Source organism: Branchiostoma floridae, chromosome 12 (assembly GCF_000003815.2).
Source record: "Branchiostoma floridae strain S238N-H82 chromosome 12, Bfl_VNyyK, whole genome shotgun sequence".
Taxonomy (NCBI): Eukaryota; Metazoa; Chordata; class Leptocardii; order Amphioxiformes; family Branchiostomatidae; genus Branchiostoma; species Branchiostoma floridae.
The window spans coordinates 8,113,877-8,136,362 of record NC_049990.1 but is presented as its reverse complement, the minus strand read 5'-3'; the positions used below and the strand labels follow the sequence as shown (position 1 = coordinate 8,136,362).

Here is a 22,486-nt window from a genome sequence, read left to right as displayed (position 1 = left end):
ACGACATTTATGTATGACATTTTTATGTATGATAGATGAGTGCATTATTGTCTTTATGGATTTTAAATACTATTTTGTTCTTTATGCAGAGGTTCTGGAAGAGGGTGCCCCTGGTGGCACAGTCAGCGGAGCTGATGAGTGGAGCTGGAGATAGGACTAAAGATGGGAAGGCCAAGGTAGCTACTTCTCATTCAGTGTTGGTCTGATTATAATATTGATTGTAGCTTAGAAACAGACAGCAGCATTAAACAGTAAGATTTACCAACCCAACCCTAACTTGCTGCCTAACGTTGCACAATTTACAAAGTATGCTAGCCTGAGTACCATCCTCCATAGGGACCGCTGGCTCAATACTTTTGCTTGCTTAGTCAAACCACGGAGTGAACGAAAGTATTGAGCCAGCGGTCACTTCGGCAGATTGTACTAGGCTAGAGGTATGTCACTTTATGTTCTTGTAAATCTTGATAATGTGAACTGTTACTAATAGGCTTTTATTTGAATCAAGGTACATTTAGCACTAGACAGTATGCTCAAGGAGGACTGGAATATTTACCAGCCTTACTTGCAATATACATTCCAAGTTTTACTTTAGATTGGTTCTTTAGTTGTCCAGAAGAAATTTTACCCAGTTACACAGGTATTATGTTTTCTTTCATGAGGTGCTGATTTTAAGCATTAATGTAATCATTCTCCAGCCAAGCCCTGCTGAGCAGACCAATGTGAAGACAGTTGAGAAGGAGGTGTTCTATGATGCCTCGGATGAGGTCATCGAGGATGCGTACTATGATGCGCAGGAGTTTTTCGATAAGACCACCGAGCTGCGATCATCCCCTGACCAGAGGCGGCTGTCTCTGAACCACGTGCCCAGCATGAGCGACTACATCTCCTTGAAGCCACATGAGAAGCTTGCCAGCGTTGTGCCGATTAAGAAAGGCAGCGAGGTAACAGAACCTTTACTTTATCATGCTGATTTTGTCTTACATGGGTGACTGTGGTGTATGGCATCATCAGGCTGTTACAAAGAGTAATGTTGTCCATGAAAGTAGAATGATTTTCCAAATATAAAAATAAAAAAACAGTAAAAGAAGTTCAAAATATACATCAAGTTGGTCTTGTATGGTGGTGACAAAGTTGCTACTAAACAGTTATTATTTCTTTCCCAAAGAGAAATGAAGAGACAATGAGTTACAAAAAATGATTGTTGGCGAAAAATGACTATTTCCATTGCTTACAGCCCATTTAAAAGACATAATTCTACTCTACTTAAGGCATTAGTCCTCAACTATGATGTTTGCTATTCGTACATTTTTTCCTAGTCTGTGTAACACAAACTCTGCTGTCCAGGGCTGTAACTGGCCGGCCAATGTTGGGCGGGCTGCTATAAGCGAGATTCAATCAGGCTAATTTTTTCCTTTCTCCTTGTAAAAGGCACAGGGTGATGTGTTGGCCTCCCTAGTGCAGAGGAGGAAGGAGATGAAGAAAGTGGACAAGGCCAGCAGGTGAGTCTATCTGATGTGCAACAATGATGATGATGAACTTTATTGCTCGACATTTGTACATGGTACAATGTATGGCAACGACTATTACACAAAGTACAAAATAGGTCTATACAATAAGACTTAACATCCTAATTAACATAACAAGAAGGGCTAATACAAGTCTTTGATATAGTGTTACAATCGAGTTGGGCTAATCATGATTTTCATTATTCTTTCTAGTACATGTAATAGCAAAGCAGTCTTTCATATATTTGCCTATCTTTGCACTATGGGAGCTGTGGCATCTAAAAATATATGCCAATCTGTCTGTAGCATCGAGTCTCAATTGTGCCATTCCTCATCATAAGGAGTTCAAGTAGCGTAATATACATAGTCTAGTGGTTAGCAACCCTGCCTCTGGATCAGGAGGTTGGGAGTTCTAATCTTCGCGGTTGTTGCTTACCCGACATGCACACTTCTGGTGAGGGCTGCAGCCGTTAGGACGGAGTTTAGGGTTGTGCCCTTAGCTTAAGGACTGAAACTCTTTCCTGTAGGATGCATGTCAGGTGAGCGCCAAGGCGGAATTGAACTCACGGCTTCTAGTTCCAGAGGCAGGGCCTATGCACGCTACGTACCCACAGCATTTACTACAAATAATCTGTTTTTCCTACAGTGGACTCTATAAGGAGCTGCTTAGGCTGGAAAAGAAAAACGCAAAGGTGCTGCGCAAGCACAAGAGGGTGATGGATAAGGTCAAGTGGACACAGGTCCAGATTCGGGCGCCCATTGCAGGAGGATGCCGTGATCACGTCAGGTATGTGCTGTGATATGTTATGCTGTAAATCTTAACATGTTTGCAGTGGTTTTATTTTCATGAACATGTGAACCTTTATCTGTTGTTTCAAGTGCTCCTTTATTACAAATCCCCATTCAGGGCTATCTCCAGATTAAGACTTTATTTAACGGGTTTGCTCAGTGGAAGGCCATTGATCACTTCTCTTGACCCTGAACTATGGTCACTGTATTAGCAATTCTCTTCTCCTTAAGTCAGAAACATCAAGCTTCAGCAAGTTTGACTCACTGATTCAATAGGCAAAACAGGCCTAGGGGTGCTCAGGAAATTTCTGTTCCTCTCTCTCATTTGGGGAGGGAGTTTATCGCAGCCAGGCCTTGAAAAATTGATTAAACCATAAGTAAATTGATGAAGGATTGCAAACCCACATTAATTCTTAATTTTTAGATTTTTTGAATGAAAGGGTTGAGGTTCTCGTCTGTGACAGCAAGCAAATTTTTGCCCCGGGACAGAGAGATGGGTTCTGGAGACAACCCTGCTGTCATTGCAATCATCTTCATGAAAACTTTCTTGACATTTTTCCAAAGGGTCCCCAAAACTGTGGTTGGTACTGACAAGAAGATGGCTGCTGGTGATGACGTCACCGTGATGGAGACCGTGAGCACGAGCTCAGTCGGCTCCCAGGACGCTGTCTCCGGCATGTCTGTCTCGGCACGCGAGAAGAACGCCGCAATGCCGACTGCCGCCATGAGCGACCTGTCCTATGTCCTGAGGCCAGAGGACCTGGAGAAGAAAGGGAAGGAGAGTGATGTTGATGGGTAGGTAAAACCCATTTGGTTTGCAACAAAGAGCTGTATTTTCTACTTATTTACCAATCATATGAAAGCTAAATTTTATCTATGGAGCACAATTACACTGACTACCTTTGGCAACACCTCAATTAGTAAGGGAGCTATTTTAGCGCAATTAGGAAAATAGTACATTTTTATGTCATGATGATGATTTTTTGCAGCCTGCTTTCCAGCTGTAATATAGCTGGTGAGTCACTTCTCTCCTCTTTGCATAATCGATACCAGGCTAGATTTTTTAATGAATGGGATAAGATTCGTGGACAGCCCTGATTTGATTGTAATCATCTTCATGAAAATTTTCTTGACATTTCTCCAAAGGGAATCTGCTGTAGTTGATGTGGCAGATGTGGCTGCCAGCGATGACATCCCCGTGGTGGAAACGGTGAGCACGAGCTTGCTCTGCGCCAAGGATGCCGAGTCTGGCCTGTCCGTCGATGCTGCAAAGCTGGCAACTCCTGCCATGAGCGACCTGTCTTATGTCATCTACCAGGGGCCAGAGGACCTGGAGGAGAAGGACAGTGATGTTGCTAGGTAAGTAAAGCCCATCTGCTTTGCAACAAAGAGCTGTAGTTTTCATTTATGTACCAATCCCGTGAAAGCTGATGAAACTATTCATGGGGCACAATTATAGTGTCTTGCTTTGGCAACACCTCAACTTGAAGATCAGATTTTCTGATGAACGAGATGAGATTCTTGGAGAGTCCTGGCCTTTGAGACATTGCAATCATCTTCATGAAAACTTTTTTGACATTTCTCCAAAGGGAGCCAGCTGTGGTTGATGTGGCAGATGTGGCAGCAGGTGATGACATCGCCGTGAAGGAAACGGTGAGCACGAGCTTGGTCTACCCCAAGGATGCCGTGTCTGGCCTGTACGTCGATGCTGCAAAGCTGGCAACTCCTGCCATGAGCGACCTGTCTTATGTCATCTATGAAGGGCCAGAGAACCTGGAGAAGAACAAGAAGGACAGTGATGTTGCTAGGTAAGTAAAGCCCATTTGGTTTGCAACAAAGCTGTATTTTTCATTTATGTACCAATCCTTTGAAAGCTGATGAAACTATTCATGGGGCACAATTACAGTGTCTTGCTTTGGCAACACCTCAACACGAAGATTAGATTTTCTGATGAACGAGATGAGATTCTTGGAGAGTCTTGGCCTTAATTGGAGACATTGCAATCATCTTCATGAAAAATTTCTTGACATTTCTCCAAAGGGAGTTTGCTGTGGTTGATGCAGAGAAGGATGCGGCTGCAGGTGATGACATCACAGCGATGGAAACGCGTACGGTGAGCACGAGCTTGGTCCACTCGGAGGATGCTGTGTCTGGCTTGTCCGTCGCCGCTGAGAAGCTTGCAACTCCCGCCGTGAGCGACCTGTCATACATCATCTACGAGGGGCCAGATGAGCTGGAGAAGAAGGAGATGGAGGGCGATATTGCTTGGTAGGTGAAGCCCATTTGGTTTTCAACAAAGAGCCGTTCTCAGCTGAGTTCCACCAATTAATATTGTGCCCAAACTTAGCATCGATTTATCATCAAGCATTGCCATCCTCCCCAATTTACTGTTAAACATTGCCAGGTCCTTCCCATGGGTCCCTCCCATTATTACTCAATGACATTAAGACCCTCTGATAGAATAAGATCGTTCACTTTGTTGCATCTGGTTCAAATTTCTTTACACTTTTCCACAGGGATGTGGGCATGGGCGTGGCTGACGATGCCAACACCTGGATGGAGACGGCCAGCACCCGTTCACTCTGCTCTCTGGATGCCATCTCCAACATGACTGATGCATCTTGCGTCGCCGAGGAGAGGACTGCAGCGGACGCTGCATGCATGCTGGCAGTGGCCACCTCTAAGACAGGACACTCCTCTGTAAGTAAACGGTACATGTAGGGTACCAAATACAGTAGAAGCCGCTTAATTGCATTGCTTATTTGCCAGTGTATTTTATTCACACTGGTTTGGGATTTGGGGCTTCCGTGCAATTAACAGAAGTGTGCTATAATCCATTGTGCAATCATCTGGCTTCTTCTGTACAGTGAATTCGAAGGAATCCTACTAAACATCTTCAGACACATTCTCATATGCAGAGCCTTGTGCTGCAGCCTGTATTATATACAATGTATGTATATTGTTTCTTGGGACTGAGGCTCTGTTAAGCTGGGCTGAGGTAGGTATAGTCTCTAACAAGCTGTCAGACAAATCAGGGAATTGGCTTTACCTAAAGAATAGATATAGGCGGTTCTCTGATTGGCCGACAGCTGTGAATGCAAAAACATTATATACAATTTCCTATACATTACGGTTTACCATATGAATTCATCATCTGATCCCAGGAGCTGGGAGTTGCCGTGGAAACTGATGCGGTGATTGACGACAAGCAGGTGGAGCTGCTGCTGCTTGAGGAGACCCTGAAGGACGACCACGACGTCTCCGGCCATGACAACACGGAGCCTGGTCAGGGCAGCGCCAAGAAGCATGGCAAGTACTGCAGGGCGAAGAAGTGGGTGCGGTCCAAGCTCAGGAAGGGATGGAGGAGTCTGACCCGCCGCGCTGGCTAGGGAGCGACACTGACCTTAAGCTATCAATACAGAAATGTTAATAGTTGTGTTGAGGGTACATTCTCAAAAGCTAAGGTATTGCAGAAGATGCGTTAGGGAATAACAATTACTTTGAAACATCGTTATCAGTCCTTAGCTATAGCTGACAGCCGTAGGGGTAGTAGAACATTTAAGAAAAGTTCTCCACCGGTTTGTCCTATGCCTGTCTGGCCAGCTCAATTTGTACATTATTATGATCACTCAGGTTAACACATAATAGACGGGTACACTCTCACAGCCATATGCCCTCTGCCTTTCCCAAACGTGATATTGTATCCCGTTTGAAACAAGTATGGTACAGAACCATATCTATGATAGGGGTAATTTGATCCAGAGATGGAAAGACCGACACGGAAGATGGGAAGGTCATTAACCCTGGTCTCAAAGGTCTTTTTGTGCCACATGTATCCTGAGATTTGTATGAGCTATCCGTCTCTAGAGTTTCTTGGGTAAAAGTCTGTAAGAATACAGTATGAATGTTTTATGTGTATATAGAGATGAAATTTGAAAAAAAATTTAAAGTTATCGTGTACAGGTTGAGCAAGAAGAGCTCCAGGTCCCTTTATGGGAGAGTGTCAGAAAAAAGGCAGGCTCTGTTCATGTGAATGAACATTTTAAAGTGTATATAAAGATGAAATATAAAAAAAATCAATGTATCTTAAACGGTGCAAGATATTAGCATTGTCTACGAGACTTGTCCCTTGTTGGGATATAATGAGACACAACTCAAGCACCGCAGGTGAAAATTCTATGTATATGTAAATGTAAAATGTATTTTTAAAGACCAGTGGGGAGGACTACAGGCTGGTATACGCAAAAAATGTTGAATGTCATGGGACCGGACAGGTTTGGGTGGGATTTTTTACATGTATATTGACCAAAGAGTATATATTTTATAAGGAATTTTAAAGACGGTTACTATTTTAAAATGACTTGTACCTTGTGCTGCTACATGTGCTATATGTGTCTCTGGAACAGTTAAGACAGTAGGAGTGTAGACTTGTTGTTTAAAACATGTATAAAAAAAAGAAAAAAATTATTGTATACATGTATTATGTTAGAAAGTCAGTAATTCTATTCTGTTGCCAGAAGACAGAGAATAAAGGAGACTATTGAGGGTATTATGGCCTGGAAGGAAAAAAAAACTCTGGTCTGTCTTTGATTGCCTTCGCCAAGAAGCTAAGGTTTGATGTTTTCGTGCGTGTGGTGTGTGTGCATCTGATTTTTGAGTGATATCGATATATATCTTCATCATAGTGCATTCCCTGCAATTCCTGGACAAAAAACTCCAAATGAATTTAGTGATAACTAGAGTTCGGCGACCTCATACCTCCATGAAATATTTAGAGCTTTTGTAAATTTCATGCAATTGACGAACACATTAACATGATTTATGCATGGTGTTGTTCAGCATTACCTAACGTACACATGTCACAATTATAAAATTCCCATCATTAATCATAAAGCGGTTTTGCAATTTTTACATAGATTATGCAAATAAGTTCCTCATTACCATATTTGGTATCTAATTATATTCCACCTATCATAATTAACAAGTGTTACATTTATTGAGGTCCAGTTATTGCAAACAATGGAATTATACATTTTCCTCATTAACTATGCAAATTAAGTCCTCATTTGCATAACAAGCATATCATAATAAACATCTTTGCCCAAGCTACCTACATGCCTAAAATGATGCCAATTCGTCAATCCTTTCTGCAGTTATCCTCTTTGGAATGTCTTGACAAAAACGCCCCTGCAGTTCCGAAAGAATATGTTAGGGGGCTGAAACCTGCCTCACTTTGTCATGACACTGCAAGCTATCTACCAGCCAAATAGCAAGACCATATCACGTCCGAGATAAGAGATACATAGAAAAAAAGCTATGATAGAATATTCTCATTTATTATGCAAATGTACTCCTCTTTGGCATAATTAGTATTTCATTTTGTACAACATTGTCTAAGAGATCTACATACCAAAAATCATGAAAATCCGTTGTTCCCTTTGTGAGTTATCGTCTTCAGAGGTTTTTGACAAAAATGCCCCTGCTATCCCAAAACTAGACGCTAGGGGGCCCAAACTTATGTCATTATTTTCTGAGCACAAGAGCTATCTAACGTTCAAAAATCGTGACCATAGCTTGTTCAGAACACGAAATAGCAAACCCGGAATTGCATTGTAGTACCAAGGGAAGCCGTTAGGGGCCCCAAAATCTAATAATTTCCAGCTTTTATCACACACACCAAGTATGAAATCAATTCACCCTGCCGTTCTTGAGTTATCTTGTTTACACACACACAGACACACAGACAGACAAACGCAGGGTAAACAAGATTTCGGAGACCTCATATCTCCATGAAATAGTCTAATTATGTAATTGATTTCCAAATTTACATGATATATATTTGGTTATGTACACATTTAGATAACTTACACTGGCCACAATGTTGATTAATTGATTGCGCAATCATTTACCATTTTAGAAGAATTCTATAACTTTTACATTAATTATGCAAATTAGGGACGTATTTGCATAATTGATATCTGTTAACGTTCCACCAGCCAGCTACATATATGGCAGGTATTTGAGTCCTACAATGGCAAACACTACAAATATAGATGTCCCTCATTTATTATGCAAATTAAGTGCAGTTTGCATAATTTCCACTTGATTATGTACATCTCTGTCTAAGCCACCTACATACCAAATATCAGCTAAATTTGAATATCATTCCCTTGTCCAGTTATCCTCCTTAGAAGATTTTGAGGTAAACGCCCCTGCAGTTCCAGAGCAACCTGCTAAGGGGTCCAAACATGCACAACATATTTCTCACGTCACAAGCTATCTGCCACCAAATCAAAAGATCCAAAAAACGGAATTTCTGCTGCAGTACCAAGGTCACATACCAGGGGGCCCAAAATTGACCTTGACCTTCGTCTTCACAACACCTACCCACATACCGAATATCATGGCAATCCGTCCAAAGGTTCTTGAGTTATGCGGACCACAAATATCCGGAAACTCAAACACACACACACACACGCACACACACAGACACACTCAAAACTATATCTCCATTTTCATGGAGATAAATATAACATCCATGACATTTCATGGAGGTAAATATAACCTCCATGACATTTCATGGAGGTAATGATACTAGTAATACACAATCATAGAAACACTAAAACTAACACTGAGATTTTTACAATAACCCGACGCGCGAGGCATAGCAACACGGCTCACAGAACGCATATGGACGGTAATCGGCCAACGGGCGAATCACTTTCAACACGTAGAAATTTGCACCAAAAACACGTCCGATTCACTTCTTACGCTTTTTAGCCATGCCAGTATTAAATGCCACTTCGCAGCAGATTATGAGAAATTTGAACTCAAACCCAGACCCTCGAGACATGAGTTCGTCACATTTTTGTCGCGCACTATCTCACCGTAAAGAGCAATACTTGGCTCTGTGATTGGCCATGGGATTGTAGAACATGTAAAGAGATGAGTCATAACTTTACGGAAAGACCCAGCAAAAACCTGGAAAGTCTTGCTGAACAACACTGAGTCTTAAACTTTCTGACTGTAACACCGCAGCACTATTGCGATAATCAGATTAGCCTCGCATTGCTTTCTGGGAAGCATGATGACATCAACGTCATAGCGTCACTTCCAAATCATTCATTGTGACATGAAATGCGCGCAACAATGCAAAAACGTCATAATGCTCCCAGTGCATTCTACTTCGAACGAGAGTAACTAAGTGGTCGTGTTTTTACGCGCTTTCTCTTAGTAGCGTTATTTTCGAGGTTTTCTTGCGTCGTCAGACTGCATTTAAAGGTAGGATTTTCTCAATGAGGACTTATTTTTGTTATAATAGACTAGACGTTGTTTCCAGCCGCAAAATCAGTGACTGTTGTCATGAAAAAGGTGTCTCATCTCCAAATCGTCGTCGTAACCAAGGAGGTCCTTTCAGTCCTTGATGTAACTTTCCAAACTCACGCAAGTTACTGAAACTTGGGTGAAATGGACTAAACAAAGTAGACTTCTGGTCACATTGTTCTTGTTCAACAGTTGACGTTATCTTGAACTTTATTTTTGGTTCGGGTTATGTTTAACGTTATACTGAAACCCTCCACTGGCTCTTGAAAAGTTTCCGATGTCACAAAGGCTAGCAACATTGATTGGGGCAAGATGAACTTGACGTCTCAGACCTGTAGAAGGAGACGGCGGCTCCAAAGATTGCAGTCTTGATTGTTATAAGAAACTAAACACGACTTTTAAGTGAGTAACGTTAGAAGTTACCGCAATGTTTGTTGATCACAACTTAGTAAGAGAGGGGTGAAAGTGAGCGAGGCCTACTTTCATCCTAAGAGTAGAGTAAAAAAACTTAAAGTTACGGAATTAGAGCAAACTTTTGGAACCAAAGAAATACGTATGAATGAAAGAAAGTACCGAAACGGTAAATTTAGAGGTGGATGTTTAAATTTTGTCTCCCTCTCTAAAATGTAACAGTCCAAAGTACCCAAGGGGAGGGGTCACGGGTTAGAACTCAACACGCGCTGTGCAGTGGGAAAGTTCAGGACGTTTTCGGGGGGAAAACTGGCTCGCCACCTCGAAGAGATTGCCCTGAACACCACAAGGAGATGATGTCCCTCATGATAACACCCTGGCAACATGTGGAGAGATGCTACGCAGTACCGGAGCTGAGGGAAAATGTTTCTAGTACACGATGTAGAAACAATTGCAAGGACGACTCTGTTAGGAGCTGTGTGGGGAGGGGGGCGTGACTCTGTTTTCTATCGGCGAGGCTGATGACAGGATGTTTCTCTCAATAACAATTCTTTGGCAGTATCGATAGGACACTTGTATCCATAAAATTATTTTTGTGTGTGTGATATAATGACTGGATGTTCCAGTCAAGACGATTTTTTGGCCATTTTGCCTGGATGTTTCTTTGATAATTCTACGAATAACAGTCCACTTCATCATGTGATCAACCCTAACCCTACAGTGTAATCCTGTAATGGTGCAGATATAAGACTTTCATTACTTCCTAAGGTTCAATATTTTAGAAGTTGATAAAGAATGGATGCTAAAGATAACGATGTTAACGTTTGGTTAATAAAGATTTTAAAAGACCTGGCTTGGGTTGAACCTGTGAACCCAAAATCCTATGGTGATCACTGTTACCAATTGAGCTATTACTCTGATTCTTTAATCAGATGTTTACCTATTTAAGCTTTGATTTCTGCAGTTCCTGTCAAGTACAGTAAATGCATTTAAGTTTGCAGGGATTTAATTTTGCGGTAGCCGGAAAAGGGACTTTTCCGAAGTTTTCGCATGGTTTTAAGTTTGAACCATGCACTGTAGTCTCATATTGCCATGGAAAAATGTTCATGGTGGTTTCAAGTTCGTGGTGAAGCGGCCACCACGAAAACCGCGAACATGAAACCACCGCGAAAGTTTCTGCATTTACAGTAATTTGTAGTTTGTACTATTTAGAGAAACATCTTGCCTTTTTATAACCCCTTTTTTTATCTGTCCGTAGCTGTATGCCCTTGTATTCTTGTGATCAAATTTTTTCTATTTCGTTGTAGTTGATTCATTGAACCATGGATACAGTCAGCAAAATGAGGAAGGCCCAGTCAGAGGCCGGACGCTCGAGCTTGCCCCGCGTCCCCGCCTCTCGACCGGCTGGGTACAGCGAGCAGTGGAGGAAGGGCATCAGTTTCTCCGTAAGTTTACTTCAAAGTTTCTTAAGAATCTGTAGCATTTTATATCTTCTGGAATATCAATCAATATTTAGCATACTAGTATCTTGCATAATTTGTATTTGAAAATTTATTCAAAATTATGTTCGATCTTTAATTGATGATATTTTATATGACATTTTGACGTTTGAAACTTTATTCAGAATTATGTTTGATCTTACATTTATAATTTCATAGACGACATTTATGTATGACATTTTTATGTATGATAGATGAGTGCATTATTGTCTTTATGGATTTTAAATACTATTTTGTTCTTTATGCAGAGGTTCTGGAAGAGGGTGCCCCTGGTGGCACAGTCAGCGGAGCTGATAAGTGGAGCTGGAGATAGGACTAAAGATGGGAAGGCCAAGGTAGCTACCCTCTCATTCAGTGTTGGTCTGATTATAATATTGATTGTAGCTTAGAAACAGACAGCAGCATTAAACAGTAAGATTTACCAACCCAACCCTAACTTGCTGCCTAACGTTGCACAATTTACAAAGTATGCTAGCCTGAGTACCATCCTCCATAGGGACCGCTGGCTCAATACTTTTGCTTGCTTAGTCAAACCACGGAGTGAACGAAAGTATTGAGCCAGCGGTCACTTCGGCAGATTGTACTAGGCTAGAGGTATGTCACTTTATGTTCTTGTAAATCTTGATAATGTGAACTGTTACTAATAGGCTTTTATTTGAATCAAGGTACATTTAGCACTAGACAGTATGCTCAAGGAGGACTGGAATATTTACCAGCCTTACTTGCAATATACATTCCAAGTTTTACTTTAGATTGGTTCTTTAGTTGTCCAGAAGAAATTTTACCCAGTTACACAGGTATTATGTTTTCTTTCATGAGGTGCTGATTTTAAGCATTAATGTAATCATTCTCCAGCCAAGCCCTGCTGAGCAGACCAATGTGAAGACAGTTGAGAAGGAGGTGTTCTATGATGCCTCGGATGAGGTCATCGAGGATGTGTACTATGATGCGCGGGAGTTTCTCGATAAGACCACCGAGCTGCGATCATCCCCTGGCCAGAGGCGGCTGTCTCTGAACCACGTGCCCAGCATGAGCGACTACATCTCCTTGAAGCCACATGAGAAGCTTGCCAGCATTGTGCCAATTAAGAAAGGCAGCGAGGTAACAGAACCTTTACTTTATCATGCTGACTTTGTCTTACATGGGTGACTGTGGTGTATGGCATCATCAGGCTGTTACAAAGAGTAATGTTGTCCATGAAAGTAGAATGATTTTCCAAATATAAAAATGAAAAAACAGTAAAAGAAGTTCAAAATATACATCAAGTTGGTCTTGTATGGTGGTGACAAAGTTGCTACTAAACAGTTATTATTTCTTTCCCAAAGAGAAATGAAGAGACAATGAGTTACAAAAAATGATTGTTGGCCAAAAATGACTATTTCCATTGCTTACAGCCCATTTAAAAGACATAATTCTACTCTACATAAGGCATTAGTCCTCAACTATGATGTTTGCTATTCGTACATTTTTGTACACTCTGCTGTCCAGGGCTGTAACTGGCCGGCCAATGTTGGGCGGGCTGCTATAAGCGAGATTCAATCAGGCTAATTTTTTCCTTTCTCCTTGTAAAAGGCACAGGGTGATGTGTTGGCCTCCCTAGTGCAGAGGAGGAAGGAGATGAAGAAAGTGGACAAGGCCAGCAGGTGAGTATATCTGATGTGCAACAATGATGATGATGAACTTTATTGCTCGACATTTGTACATGGTACAATGTATGGCAACGACTATTACACAAAGTACAAAATAGGTCTATACAATAAGACTTAACATCCTAATTAACATAACAAGAAGGGCTAATACAAGTCTTTGATATAGTGTTACAATCGAGTTGGGCTAATCATGATTTTCATTATTCTTTCTAGTACATGTAATAGCAAAGCAGTCTTTCATATATTTGCCTATCTTTGCACTATGGGAGCTGTGGCATCTAAAAATATATGCAAATCTGTCTGTAGCATCGAGTCTCAATTGTGCCATTCCTCATCATAAGGAGTTCAAGTAGCATAATATACATAGTCTAGTGGTTAGCAACCCTGCCTCTGGATCAGGAGGTTGGGAGTTCTAACCTTGGCGGTTGTTGCTTACCCGACATGCACACTTCTGGTGAGGGCTGCAGCCGTTAGGACGGAGTTTAGGGTTGTGCCCTTAGCTTAAGGACTGCAACTCTTTCCTGTAGGGTGCATGTCAGGTGAGCGCCAAGGCGGAATTGAACTCACGGCTTCTAGTTCCAGAGACAGGGCCTATGCACGCTACGTACCCACAGCATTTACTACAAATAATCTGTTTTTCCTACAGCGGACTCTATAAGGAGCTGCTTAGGCTGGAAAAGAAGAACGCAAAGGTGCTGCGCAAGCACAAGAGGGTGATGGATAAGGTCAAATGGACCCAGGTACAGCTTCGGGTACCCATTGCAGGAAAGCGCCACGATCACGTCAGGTATGTGCTAATGTGATGCTGTAAATCTTGTAATGTGATGCTGTAAATCTTGAGATGTTTGCAGCGGTTTTATTTTGTGAACCTTTGTCTTTTGTTTCAAGTTCCCATTCAGGGCTGCCTCCAGATTAAGATTTTTTTTTTAGAAGTTTGCTCAGTGCAACTCACTTCACAGGTAGTGAACTACACTGTATGCTCACTGTAGCAGTAATTCTCTTTTTTCTAAGTCAGAAACATTGAGCTTCAGCAAGTTTGACCAATTGACTAAATAGGTGAAGTACTCGGTTGCAAGGCTGCTCTGGAAAGTTCTGTTCATCTCTCTCCTTTGGAGAGGGGAGTTTATTGCAACCGGGCATTGAAAACCTTTTACCATGGTTAATTGTTGAGGGATTACACAGAAAAAGGCGAAATTTTATTTAATTGAAATTTTGGTACCAATATTAATTTTTGATTTTCAGATTTTTTATATGAACAGGGTGAGGTATTTGTCTGTCCCAACAAGCAAATTTCCACCCCGGGACAGAGAGATGGGTTCTGGAGACAACCCTGCTGTCATTGCAATCAAGTTCATGAAAACTTTCTTGACATTTTTCCAAAGGGTTCCAAAAACTGCGGTTGGTACTGACAAGGAGATGGCTGCTGGTGATGACATCACCGTGATGGAGACCGTGAGCACGAGCTCAGTCGGCTCCCAGGACGCTGTCTCCGGCATGTCTGTCTCGGCACGCGAGAAGAACGCCGCAATGCCGACTGCCGCCATGAGTGACTTGTCCTATGTCATCTACCAGCCAGAGGACCTTGAGAAGGGGAAGGACAGTGATGTTGCTGGGTAGGTAAAGCCCATTTGGTTGCAAACAAAGAGCTGTATTTTCCATTTATGTACCAATCCTATGAAAGCTAAATTTTATCTATGGAGCACAATTACACGGACTACCTTTGGCAACACCTCAATGAGTAAGCCATTTTCCATGAGATGTAGGGAGCTATTTTAGCGCAATTAAGTAAAATAGTACATTTTTATGTCATGAAGATCAGATTTTTTGCAGCCTGGTATCCAGCCGTAATATAGCTCCCAAGTCTCTTCTTGCAATTACGCAAAGAGGAGATAAGAGACTCGGGAGCTATATTACGGCTGGATGCCAGGCTAGATTTTTTTATGAATGGGATGAGATTCAGGGAGAGCCCTGCTTTGATTGTAATCATCTTCATGAAAACTTTTTTGACATTTCTACAAAGGAAACCAGCTGTGGTTGATGCAGACAAGGTGGTGGAAACGGTGAGCTCGAGCACGGTCTGCCCCAAGGATGCCGAGTCTGGCTTGTCCGTCGATGCTGCAAAGCTGGCAACTCCTGCCATGAGCGACCTGTCTTATGTAATCTACGAAGGGCCAGAGAACCTGGAGAAGAACAAGAAGGACAGTGATGCTGCTAGGTAAGTAAAGCCCATTTGGTTTGCAACAAAGAGCTGTATTTTTCATTTATGTACCAATCCTTTGAAAGCTGATGAAACTATTCATGGAGCACAATTACAGTGTCTTGCTTTGGCAACACCTCAACACGAAGATCAGATTTTCTGATGAACGAGACGAGATTCTTGGAGAGTCTTGGCCTTAATTGGAGACATTGCAATCATCTTCATGAAAAATTTCTTGACATTTCTCCAAAGGGAGTTTGCTCAGAGACCCTCTGATAGAATAAGATCGTTCACTTTGTTGCATCTAGTTCAAATTTCTTGACACTTTTCCACAGGGACGTGGGCATGAGCGTGGCTGACGATGCCAACACCTGGATGGAGACGGCCAGCACCCGTTCACTCTGCTCTCTGGATGCCATCTCCAACATGACTGATGCATCCTGCATTGTTGAGGAGAGGACTGCAGCGGACGCTGCATGCATGCTGGCAGTGGCCACCTCCAAGACAGCACACTCTGTAAGTAAACTGTACGTGTAATGTACCAAATACAGTAGAAGCCGCTTAAATGCACACCTCATTTGCCAGTATATTTCACGCAATTATCCAGGTGATACAACAAAGCAAAGTTATCCAGCTTTCCCCACAGCCCTTATGTCGGGTATGATATAATCCTTGGGAAGGCTCTGCTAAACTCGGCTGAGGTCTCCAATTTTGTAGGTATAGTCTCTAACAAGCTGTCAGACAAATCAGGGAATTGGCTTTACCAAAAGAAAAGATTTAGGCGGTTCTCTGATTGGCTAACAGCTGTGAATGCAAAAACAATATAATACAATTTCATATACATTATGATTTATTGTATTAATGCATCATCTGATCCCAGGAGCTGGGAGTTGCCATGGAGGCCACAGCGGTGACTGACAAGCAGCAGGCAGAGCTGTTGCTGCTGGAGAGGACCCTGGAGGGCGGTCTCGACATCTCCGGTCTTGACAACACGGAGCCTGCTCAGGGCGGCGCCGAGAAGAAGCACGGAAAGTACTGCAGGGCAAAGAAGTGGGTTCGCTCCAAGCTCAGAAAGGGCTGGAGGAGTCTGACCCGCCGCGCTGGCTAGGGAGGGACACTGACCTTAAGATATCTATACAGGAATATTAATGTTAATAATGTGGTGGATAAGTTCTGAAAGCTTGCAGTAGATGGGTTAGGGGATGAAAATTGCTCTGAAACATCCTTTAACCTAGGGGCAGCAGAGCAATGAAGAATTTTAAGTTCTCAACCCTTGTAAATAATGGTCTTGTGCCATTCTGGCAAGCTCAGCATTTTGGTCTCTCAGGTTAACACACGATAGGTTTGGCACCCTCACAGCTTTTTGCCTTACCCAATTGTGTGATATTGTACCCTCTGAAACATGGTATGGGAAAAAACTGTATCTATGGTAGGTGTGAACCATGGGTTTGAATAGCATGTAGTTTCAATATTTATCCCTCAGGGGACAAAATGGTTGAAACTGTCCGTATTGAGTGTCAAAACACTACCCAGGGATGGAAGGGCAGACACTGGAGTCACTGGTTAAGCCCAGATCTGAAAAGTATTTTTTTAAGGATGTGTAACATGTATATCATCAGTCTCCAGAATTTCTTGGGTAAAAGCCTGTAAGAATACAGGATGAATGTTTTATATGTATATAAATGTGTAATGTAAAAAAAAAAAAGAAGAAATCTATCAGGTGTACAGTTTGGGCCAATAATGGCTCCAGGTCCCTTAATGGGAGAGCGTGAGACAACAGGCAGGTTCTGTTTATGTAGATGAGTATCAGTGTATTTAAAGTTAAAATACAAAAAAAAAAAAATCAATGTACCAAAAAAAGTGCAAGGCATTAGCATTGTCTCCAGGCTTGTCCCTTGTTGGGATATAATGAGACACAGCTCATTAGCACTGTGGGTAAACTTTTATGTATATGTAAAAAATGTGTTTTTAAAAAGTATTTTTAAAAACCAATGAGGAGTACTACAAGCTGGTATGCTGCAGAAATGATTGAATGTTATGGGACCAGACAGGTTTGGGTGGGATTTTTTACATGTTGACCATTTTTATAATACATTTCCATGTGAACAAAGAGTATATTTTATAAAGAATTTTAAAGATGGTACTATTTTAAAATGACATGTATCTGGTGCTGCTATCTGCTCCACTTTTAAACATAGAACTATTATCTCTGGAACAGTAAAGACACTGTAGACACTGATTTCATGTTTGCACATATGTATAAAAAAGAAAAAAGATTATTGCATATTATGTCAGGAAGTTGGTAATTTTCTGCTGTTGGCAGAAGACAGAGAATAAAGAGATTTTTTAGGGTATTATGGCCCGGAACGAAAAAACTCTGGTCTGTCTTTGATTGCCTTTGCCAGAAGGTCTGATGTTTTTTGTGTGTGTAGTGGTGGTGGTGGTGGTGTGTGTGTTTTGTGTGTGTGTTTGTGTGTGTGTGCAATATGTGTGTGCAAGGAGGTCCTTGGTATGTGTGTGTGTGTGTGTGTGTGTGTCTTAGTCGCGCCAATGCCGAAGATTTCCGTTCTTAAGACAGGTTTGTACGGATGAAACAGAGACTGTTCACATGTGTATAATATAGAATGACACTGTTCTTGTCCTGTCGGGATTTTACGTTATTAAGGGAGGTTTATTCGGATAGAATCCGCATAAACCTCCCTCAATAACATAAAATGTCGACAGAACAAGAACAGTGTCATTCTATATGATACACATGTAGAAAGTCGCTGTTCCATCCATTCCTCCCTTAAGACGGAATCTTCGGCATTGGCGCGACTGTGTCAATTTGTTTTGACACAGCTGTAGTATGGCACTGTTCTATCCGCATAAACCTCCCTCAATAACGTCAAATCTCGACAGGACAAGAACAGTGTAATACCATATGATACACATGTAGAAAGTTGCTGTTCCATCCGTATAAACCTCCCTTCAGAACGCAAATCTTCGGCATTGGCGCAACTGTGTCAATTTGTTTTGACACAGCTGTAGTATGGCACTGTTCTATCCGCATAAACCTCCCTCAATAACGTAAAATCTCGACAGGAAAATAACAGTGTAATACTATATGATACACATGTAGAAAGTTGCTGTTCCATTCGTATAAATCTCCCTTCAGAACGCAAATCTTAAGCATTGGGGCAACTGTGTCAATTTTTTTGACACACCTGTAGAATGGCACTGTTCTATCCGAATAAACCTCCCTTAATAACGTAAAATCCCGACAGGACAAGAACAGTGTCATTCTATATGATACACATGTGAATAGTCTCTGTTTCATCCGTACAAACCTCTCTTAAGAACGCAAATCTTTGGCATTTGCGCAACTGTGTCAACTTGTTTTGACACACCTGTAGTATGGTACTGTTCTAGCCGAATAAAACTCCCTTAATAACGTAAAATCTCGACAGGAAAATAACAGTGTAAATTGTGTAATACTATATGATACACTGTTCTATCCGCATAAACCTCCCTCAATAACGTAAAATCTCGACAGGAAAATAACAGTGTAATACTATATGATACACATGTAGAAAGTCGCTGTTCCATCCGTATAAATCTCCCATCAGAACGCAAATCTTAAGCATTGGGGCAACTGTGTCAATTTGTTTTTACACACCTGTAGTATGGCACTGTTCTATCCGAATAAACCTCCCTCAATAACGTAAAATCTCAACAGGACAAGAACATTGGAAATGTACAAACATTTTCAAAGTAAGACCTTTCATCCACTGAGTAGTACACAACAAGAGTTTGGGCACACAAATGACAGTGAGAGTAGCCCAAAAAGGCAGTACCGTAACGGCAGGGATGTAATCTACATATATTTACATAATTAACTATCTTACTAGCAGTTTTACTTTCAAAGTAAAAAAAAAAAAACAGAAAACTTTTGATGCAAATAACATGTACACCTTTCCAGGAAAAGTTATATTCTGATTTTGGCTCAATGTGCAATTTGGGAGCAAAAATGTCGTTTGTGGCTGTTTTGAAAGCAGAAAAAGTAACTAAGACATAACATTTTACATGGAAAATAGATCTATTGTATACTACTAGGAAAAGGTGTAGGCAATGGCAAAGACTTCTAGATTTAAAAGAATGACCACATGTAATGTGCCATATTTCACAAATGTGCATATTATGGGCACTACTGGTGTCAAATTTGAAATCTATCTTAGCTATCCTTTGAGAAACCTCATCTTGGATTGTCAAACTTAGATGTTTTAAGTTGCATTATTTTCGACATGTAACCACAAAATACAATAAGAACGGACTACAAATATCCATAGGAAAGTATTTAGTAAAAACTACAAAGTAGTGGCAAAATTCGAGTGATAATAACCTATTGTACCATTTCGCTTATGACATGGGCTGCCATCTTGGATTTTGACCAATTACGTCATCAAATTAGCATAGATTATGAATATTTAATCATGAATGCTACATGATATTTTATAAGATGTTAATGCTATTGGAAACAAGAGTGTTTACCAAGAAAACCATGAAACCTTAATGTTTACGCCGAAATCAGAGAATTTTGTAAACTATGCCTGTCAGCAACCTGTTGCCATGGCAACACAAAATATCATTAACTTATTTTATTATCTTAAACTTGTTGTCAAGTAAATTTAAGGAGAAGTCAACAAGTTTGGTAGTCCTAGCTCACGTCGTTCGGCAGTTACATGACGGCAAGTATTCCTATGAATCACCATATGGCTGTTCCCTATTGCATATAAAGCAAATTAGTTTTTTTGGGTGGGATGGGGGGTTAATTTTGAGATACGACTTTACTTTTGTATCCAAAGTCTACCAAAAAGTAACCAAAAAGTGGGTGTCGAAAAAGTTTAACTTTGCCATTGATCGACCCCCCTAGTTCAAACCGGTTCTAACCGGTTCAAACTGGTTCTGGCCGGTTCTAACTGGTTCAAACCGGTTCTAACTAGTTCAAACCGGTTCTGACAGGTTCTAACTGGTTCTGACCGGTTGAAACTGGTTCAGACCGGTTCTGACCGGTTCTAACTGGTTCTGACCGGTTCTGACCGGTTCTAACTGGTTCAGACCGGTTCTAACTGGTTCTGACCGGTTCGAACTGGTTTTGACTGGTTCTGACCGGTTGTAACTGGTTCTGACCGGTTCTAATTGGTTCTGACCGGTTCTAACTGGTTGTGACCGGTTCTAACCGATTCTAACTGGTTCAAACCGGTTCAAACCGGCTCTGGCCAGTTCAAACTGGTCCTGACTGGTCTGACCGGTTCAAACTGGTTCTGACCGGTTCAAACTGGTTCTGACGGTTCAAACCGGTTCTGACTGGTTCAAACTGGTTCAAACCAGTTCTAACTGGTTCAAACCGGTTCTTACTGGTTCAAACCGGTTCAAACTGATTCTGTCCTGTTCTAACTGGTTCTGACCAGTTCGAACTGGTTCAAACCGGTTCTAACTGATTCAAACCGGTTCTAACTGGTTCAGACCGGTTCTGACCGGTTCTAACTGGTTCTGACCGGTTCTAACTGGTTCAGACTGGTTCTGCCCGGTTCTAACTGGTTCTGACCGGTTGTAACTGGTTCAGACCGGTTCAAACTGGTTCTGACCGGTTCTGACCGGTTCTAACTGGTTCTGACCGGTTCAAACTGGTTCTGACCGGTTCAAACTGGTTCAAACTGGTTCTGACCGGTTCTGACCGGTTCTTACTGGTTCTGACCGGTTCAAACTGGTTATCACTGGTTCTCACTGGTTCAAACCGGTTCTAACTGGTTCTAACTTCAAACCGGTTCTAACTGAATTTGGCAACACAAAATATCATAAACGTATTTTATTATCTTAAGCTTGTTGCCAAGTAAATTTAAGGAGAAGTCAACAAGTTTGGTAGTCCTTGCACACGTTGTTCGGCAGTTACACGGCTGTTCCCTATAGCATATAATACAAATTAGTTTTTTGAGTGGGGTGGGGGGTTTATTTTGAGATACGACTTTACTTTTTGTATCCAAAGTCGAAATTGATGGTGTTAACCATTTCCCAAGTTGGTGTCGAAAAAATTTGATATGATACACATGTAGAAAGTCTCTGTTTCATCCGTACAAACATCTCTTAAGAACGGAAATCTTCGCCATTGGCGCAACTGTGTCAATTTGTTTGACACAGCTGTAGTATGGCACTGTTCTATTTGAACAAACCTTCCTCAAAAACGTAAAATCCCGACAGGAAAAGAACAGTGTCATTCTATATGATACACATGTGAATAGTCTCTGTTTCATCCGTACAAACCTCTCTTAAGAACGGAAATTTTCGGCATTGGCGCAACTGTGTCAATTTGTTTTGACACACCTGTAGCATGGCACTGTTCTATCCGTATAAAACTCCCTTAATAACGTAACATCTCAACAGGACAAAAGTGTCATTCTATATGATACACATGTAGAAAGTTTCTGTTTCATCCGTATAAACCTCCCTTCAGAACGCAAATGTTCGGCATTCGCACAAATCTGTCAAATATTTGATACACCTGTAGTATGGCACTGTTCTATCCGCATAAACCTCCCTCAAAAACGTAAAATCCCGACAGGACAAGAACAGTTTCATTCTATATGATACACATGTAGAAAGTCTCTGTTTGATCCATACAAGCCTGTCTTAAGAACGCGAATCTTCGGCATTGGCACAACTGTGTCAATTTTTTTTGACACACGTCACTAGTATGGCACATTTGTATCTGAATACACTTCCCTTAGTAACGTAAAATCTCGACAGGACAAGAACTGTGCTAATCTTTATTGTAGAAAGTCTCTGTTCCTTCCGTATAAACTTGCCTTGATAGCCGGGAAAGCTTCGACATTGGCACAGCTGCAGAGTGTCACTTTTTTTTACACACCTGTAGTATGGCACTGGTCTATCCGTATTCCGTATAAACCTCCCTCATAACGAAAAGCCTCTATATTGTAGTATGATCTGAAAAACAACCGCAAGAGTACAGTAATCCATTAAATGTGTTAAAGTGACTGCCATATCACCGACTTAGGTGATAGTGCAACAACACTACACTATTGGTATGGTTGACACGGAAGCAGTTGATCCTTGTCC

General features: G+C 41.4%; 1 protein-coding gene across 3 annotated transcripts in view; it reads left to right on the top strand.

The window, feature by feature from the left end:
* Window positions 1–16,969, top strand: part of LOC118428166 — a 29,454-nt gene extending 12,485 nt beyond the window's left edge. For 2 of the 3 annotated variants that reach the window (XM_035838157.1, XM_035838158.1), the window contains 4 exons: window positions 3,884–4,102; window positions 4,335–4,562; window positions 4,811–4,994; window positions 16,254–16,969. In XM_035838157.1, the coding sequence (XP_035694050.1) occupies window positions 3,884–4,102; window positions 4,335–4,562; window positions 4,811–4,994; window positions 16,254–16,481 (859 nt within the window). In that variant the 3' untranslated portion in view covers window positions 16,482–16,969. Of the gene's footprint in view, window positions 1–89; window positions 177–695; window positions 942–1,428; window positions 1,500–2,151; window positions 2,293–2,858; window positions 3,090–3,883; window positions 4,103–4,334; window positions 4,563–4,810; window positions 4,995–16,253 lie in introns of all 3 variants that reach the window. The other variant, XM_035838159.1, reaches the window with a different exon arrangement.
* The last annotated feature ends 5,517 nt before the right edge of the window (window positions 16,970–22,486 follow it).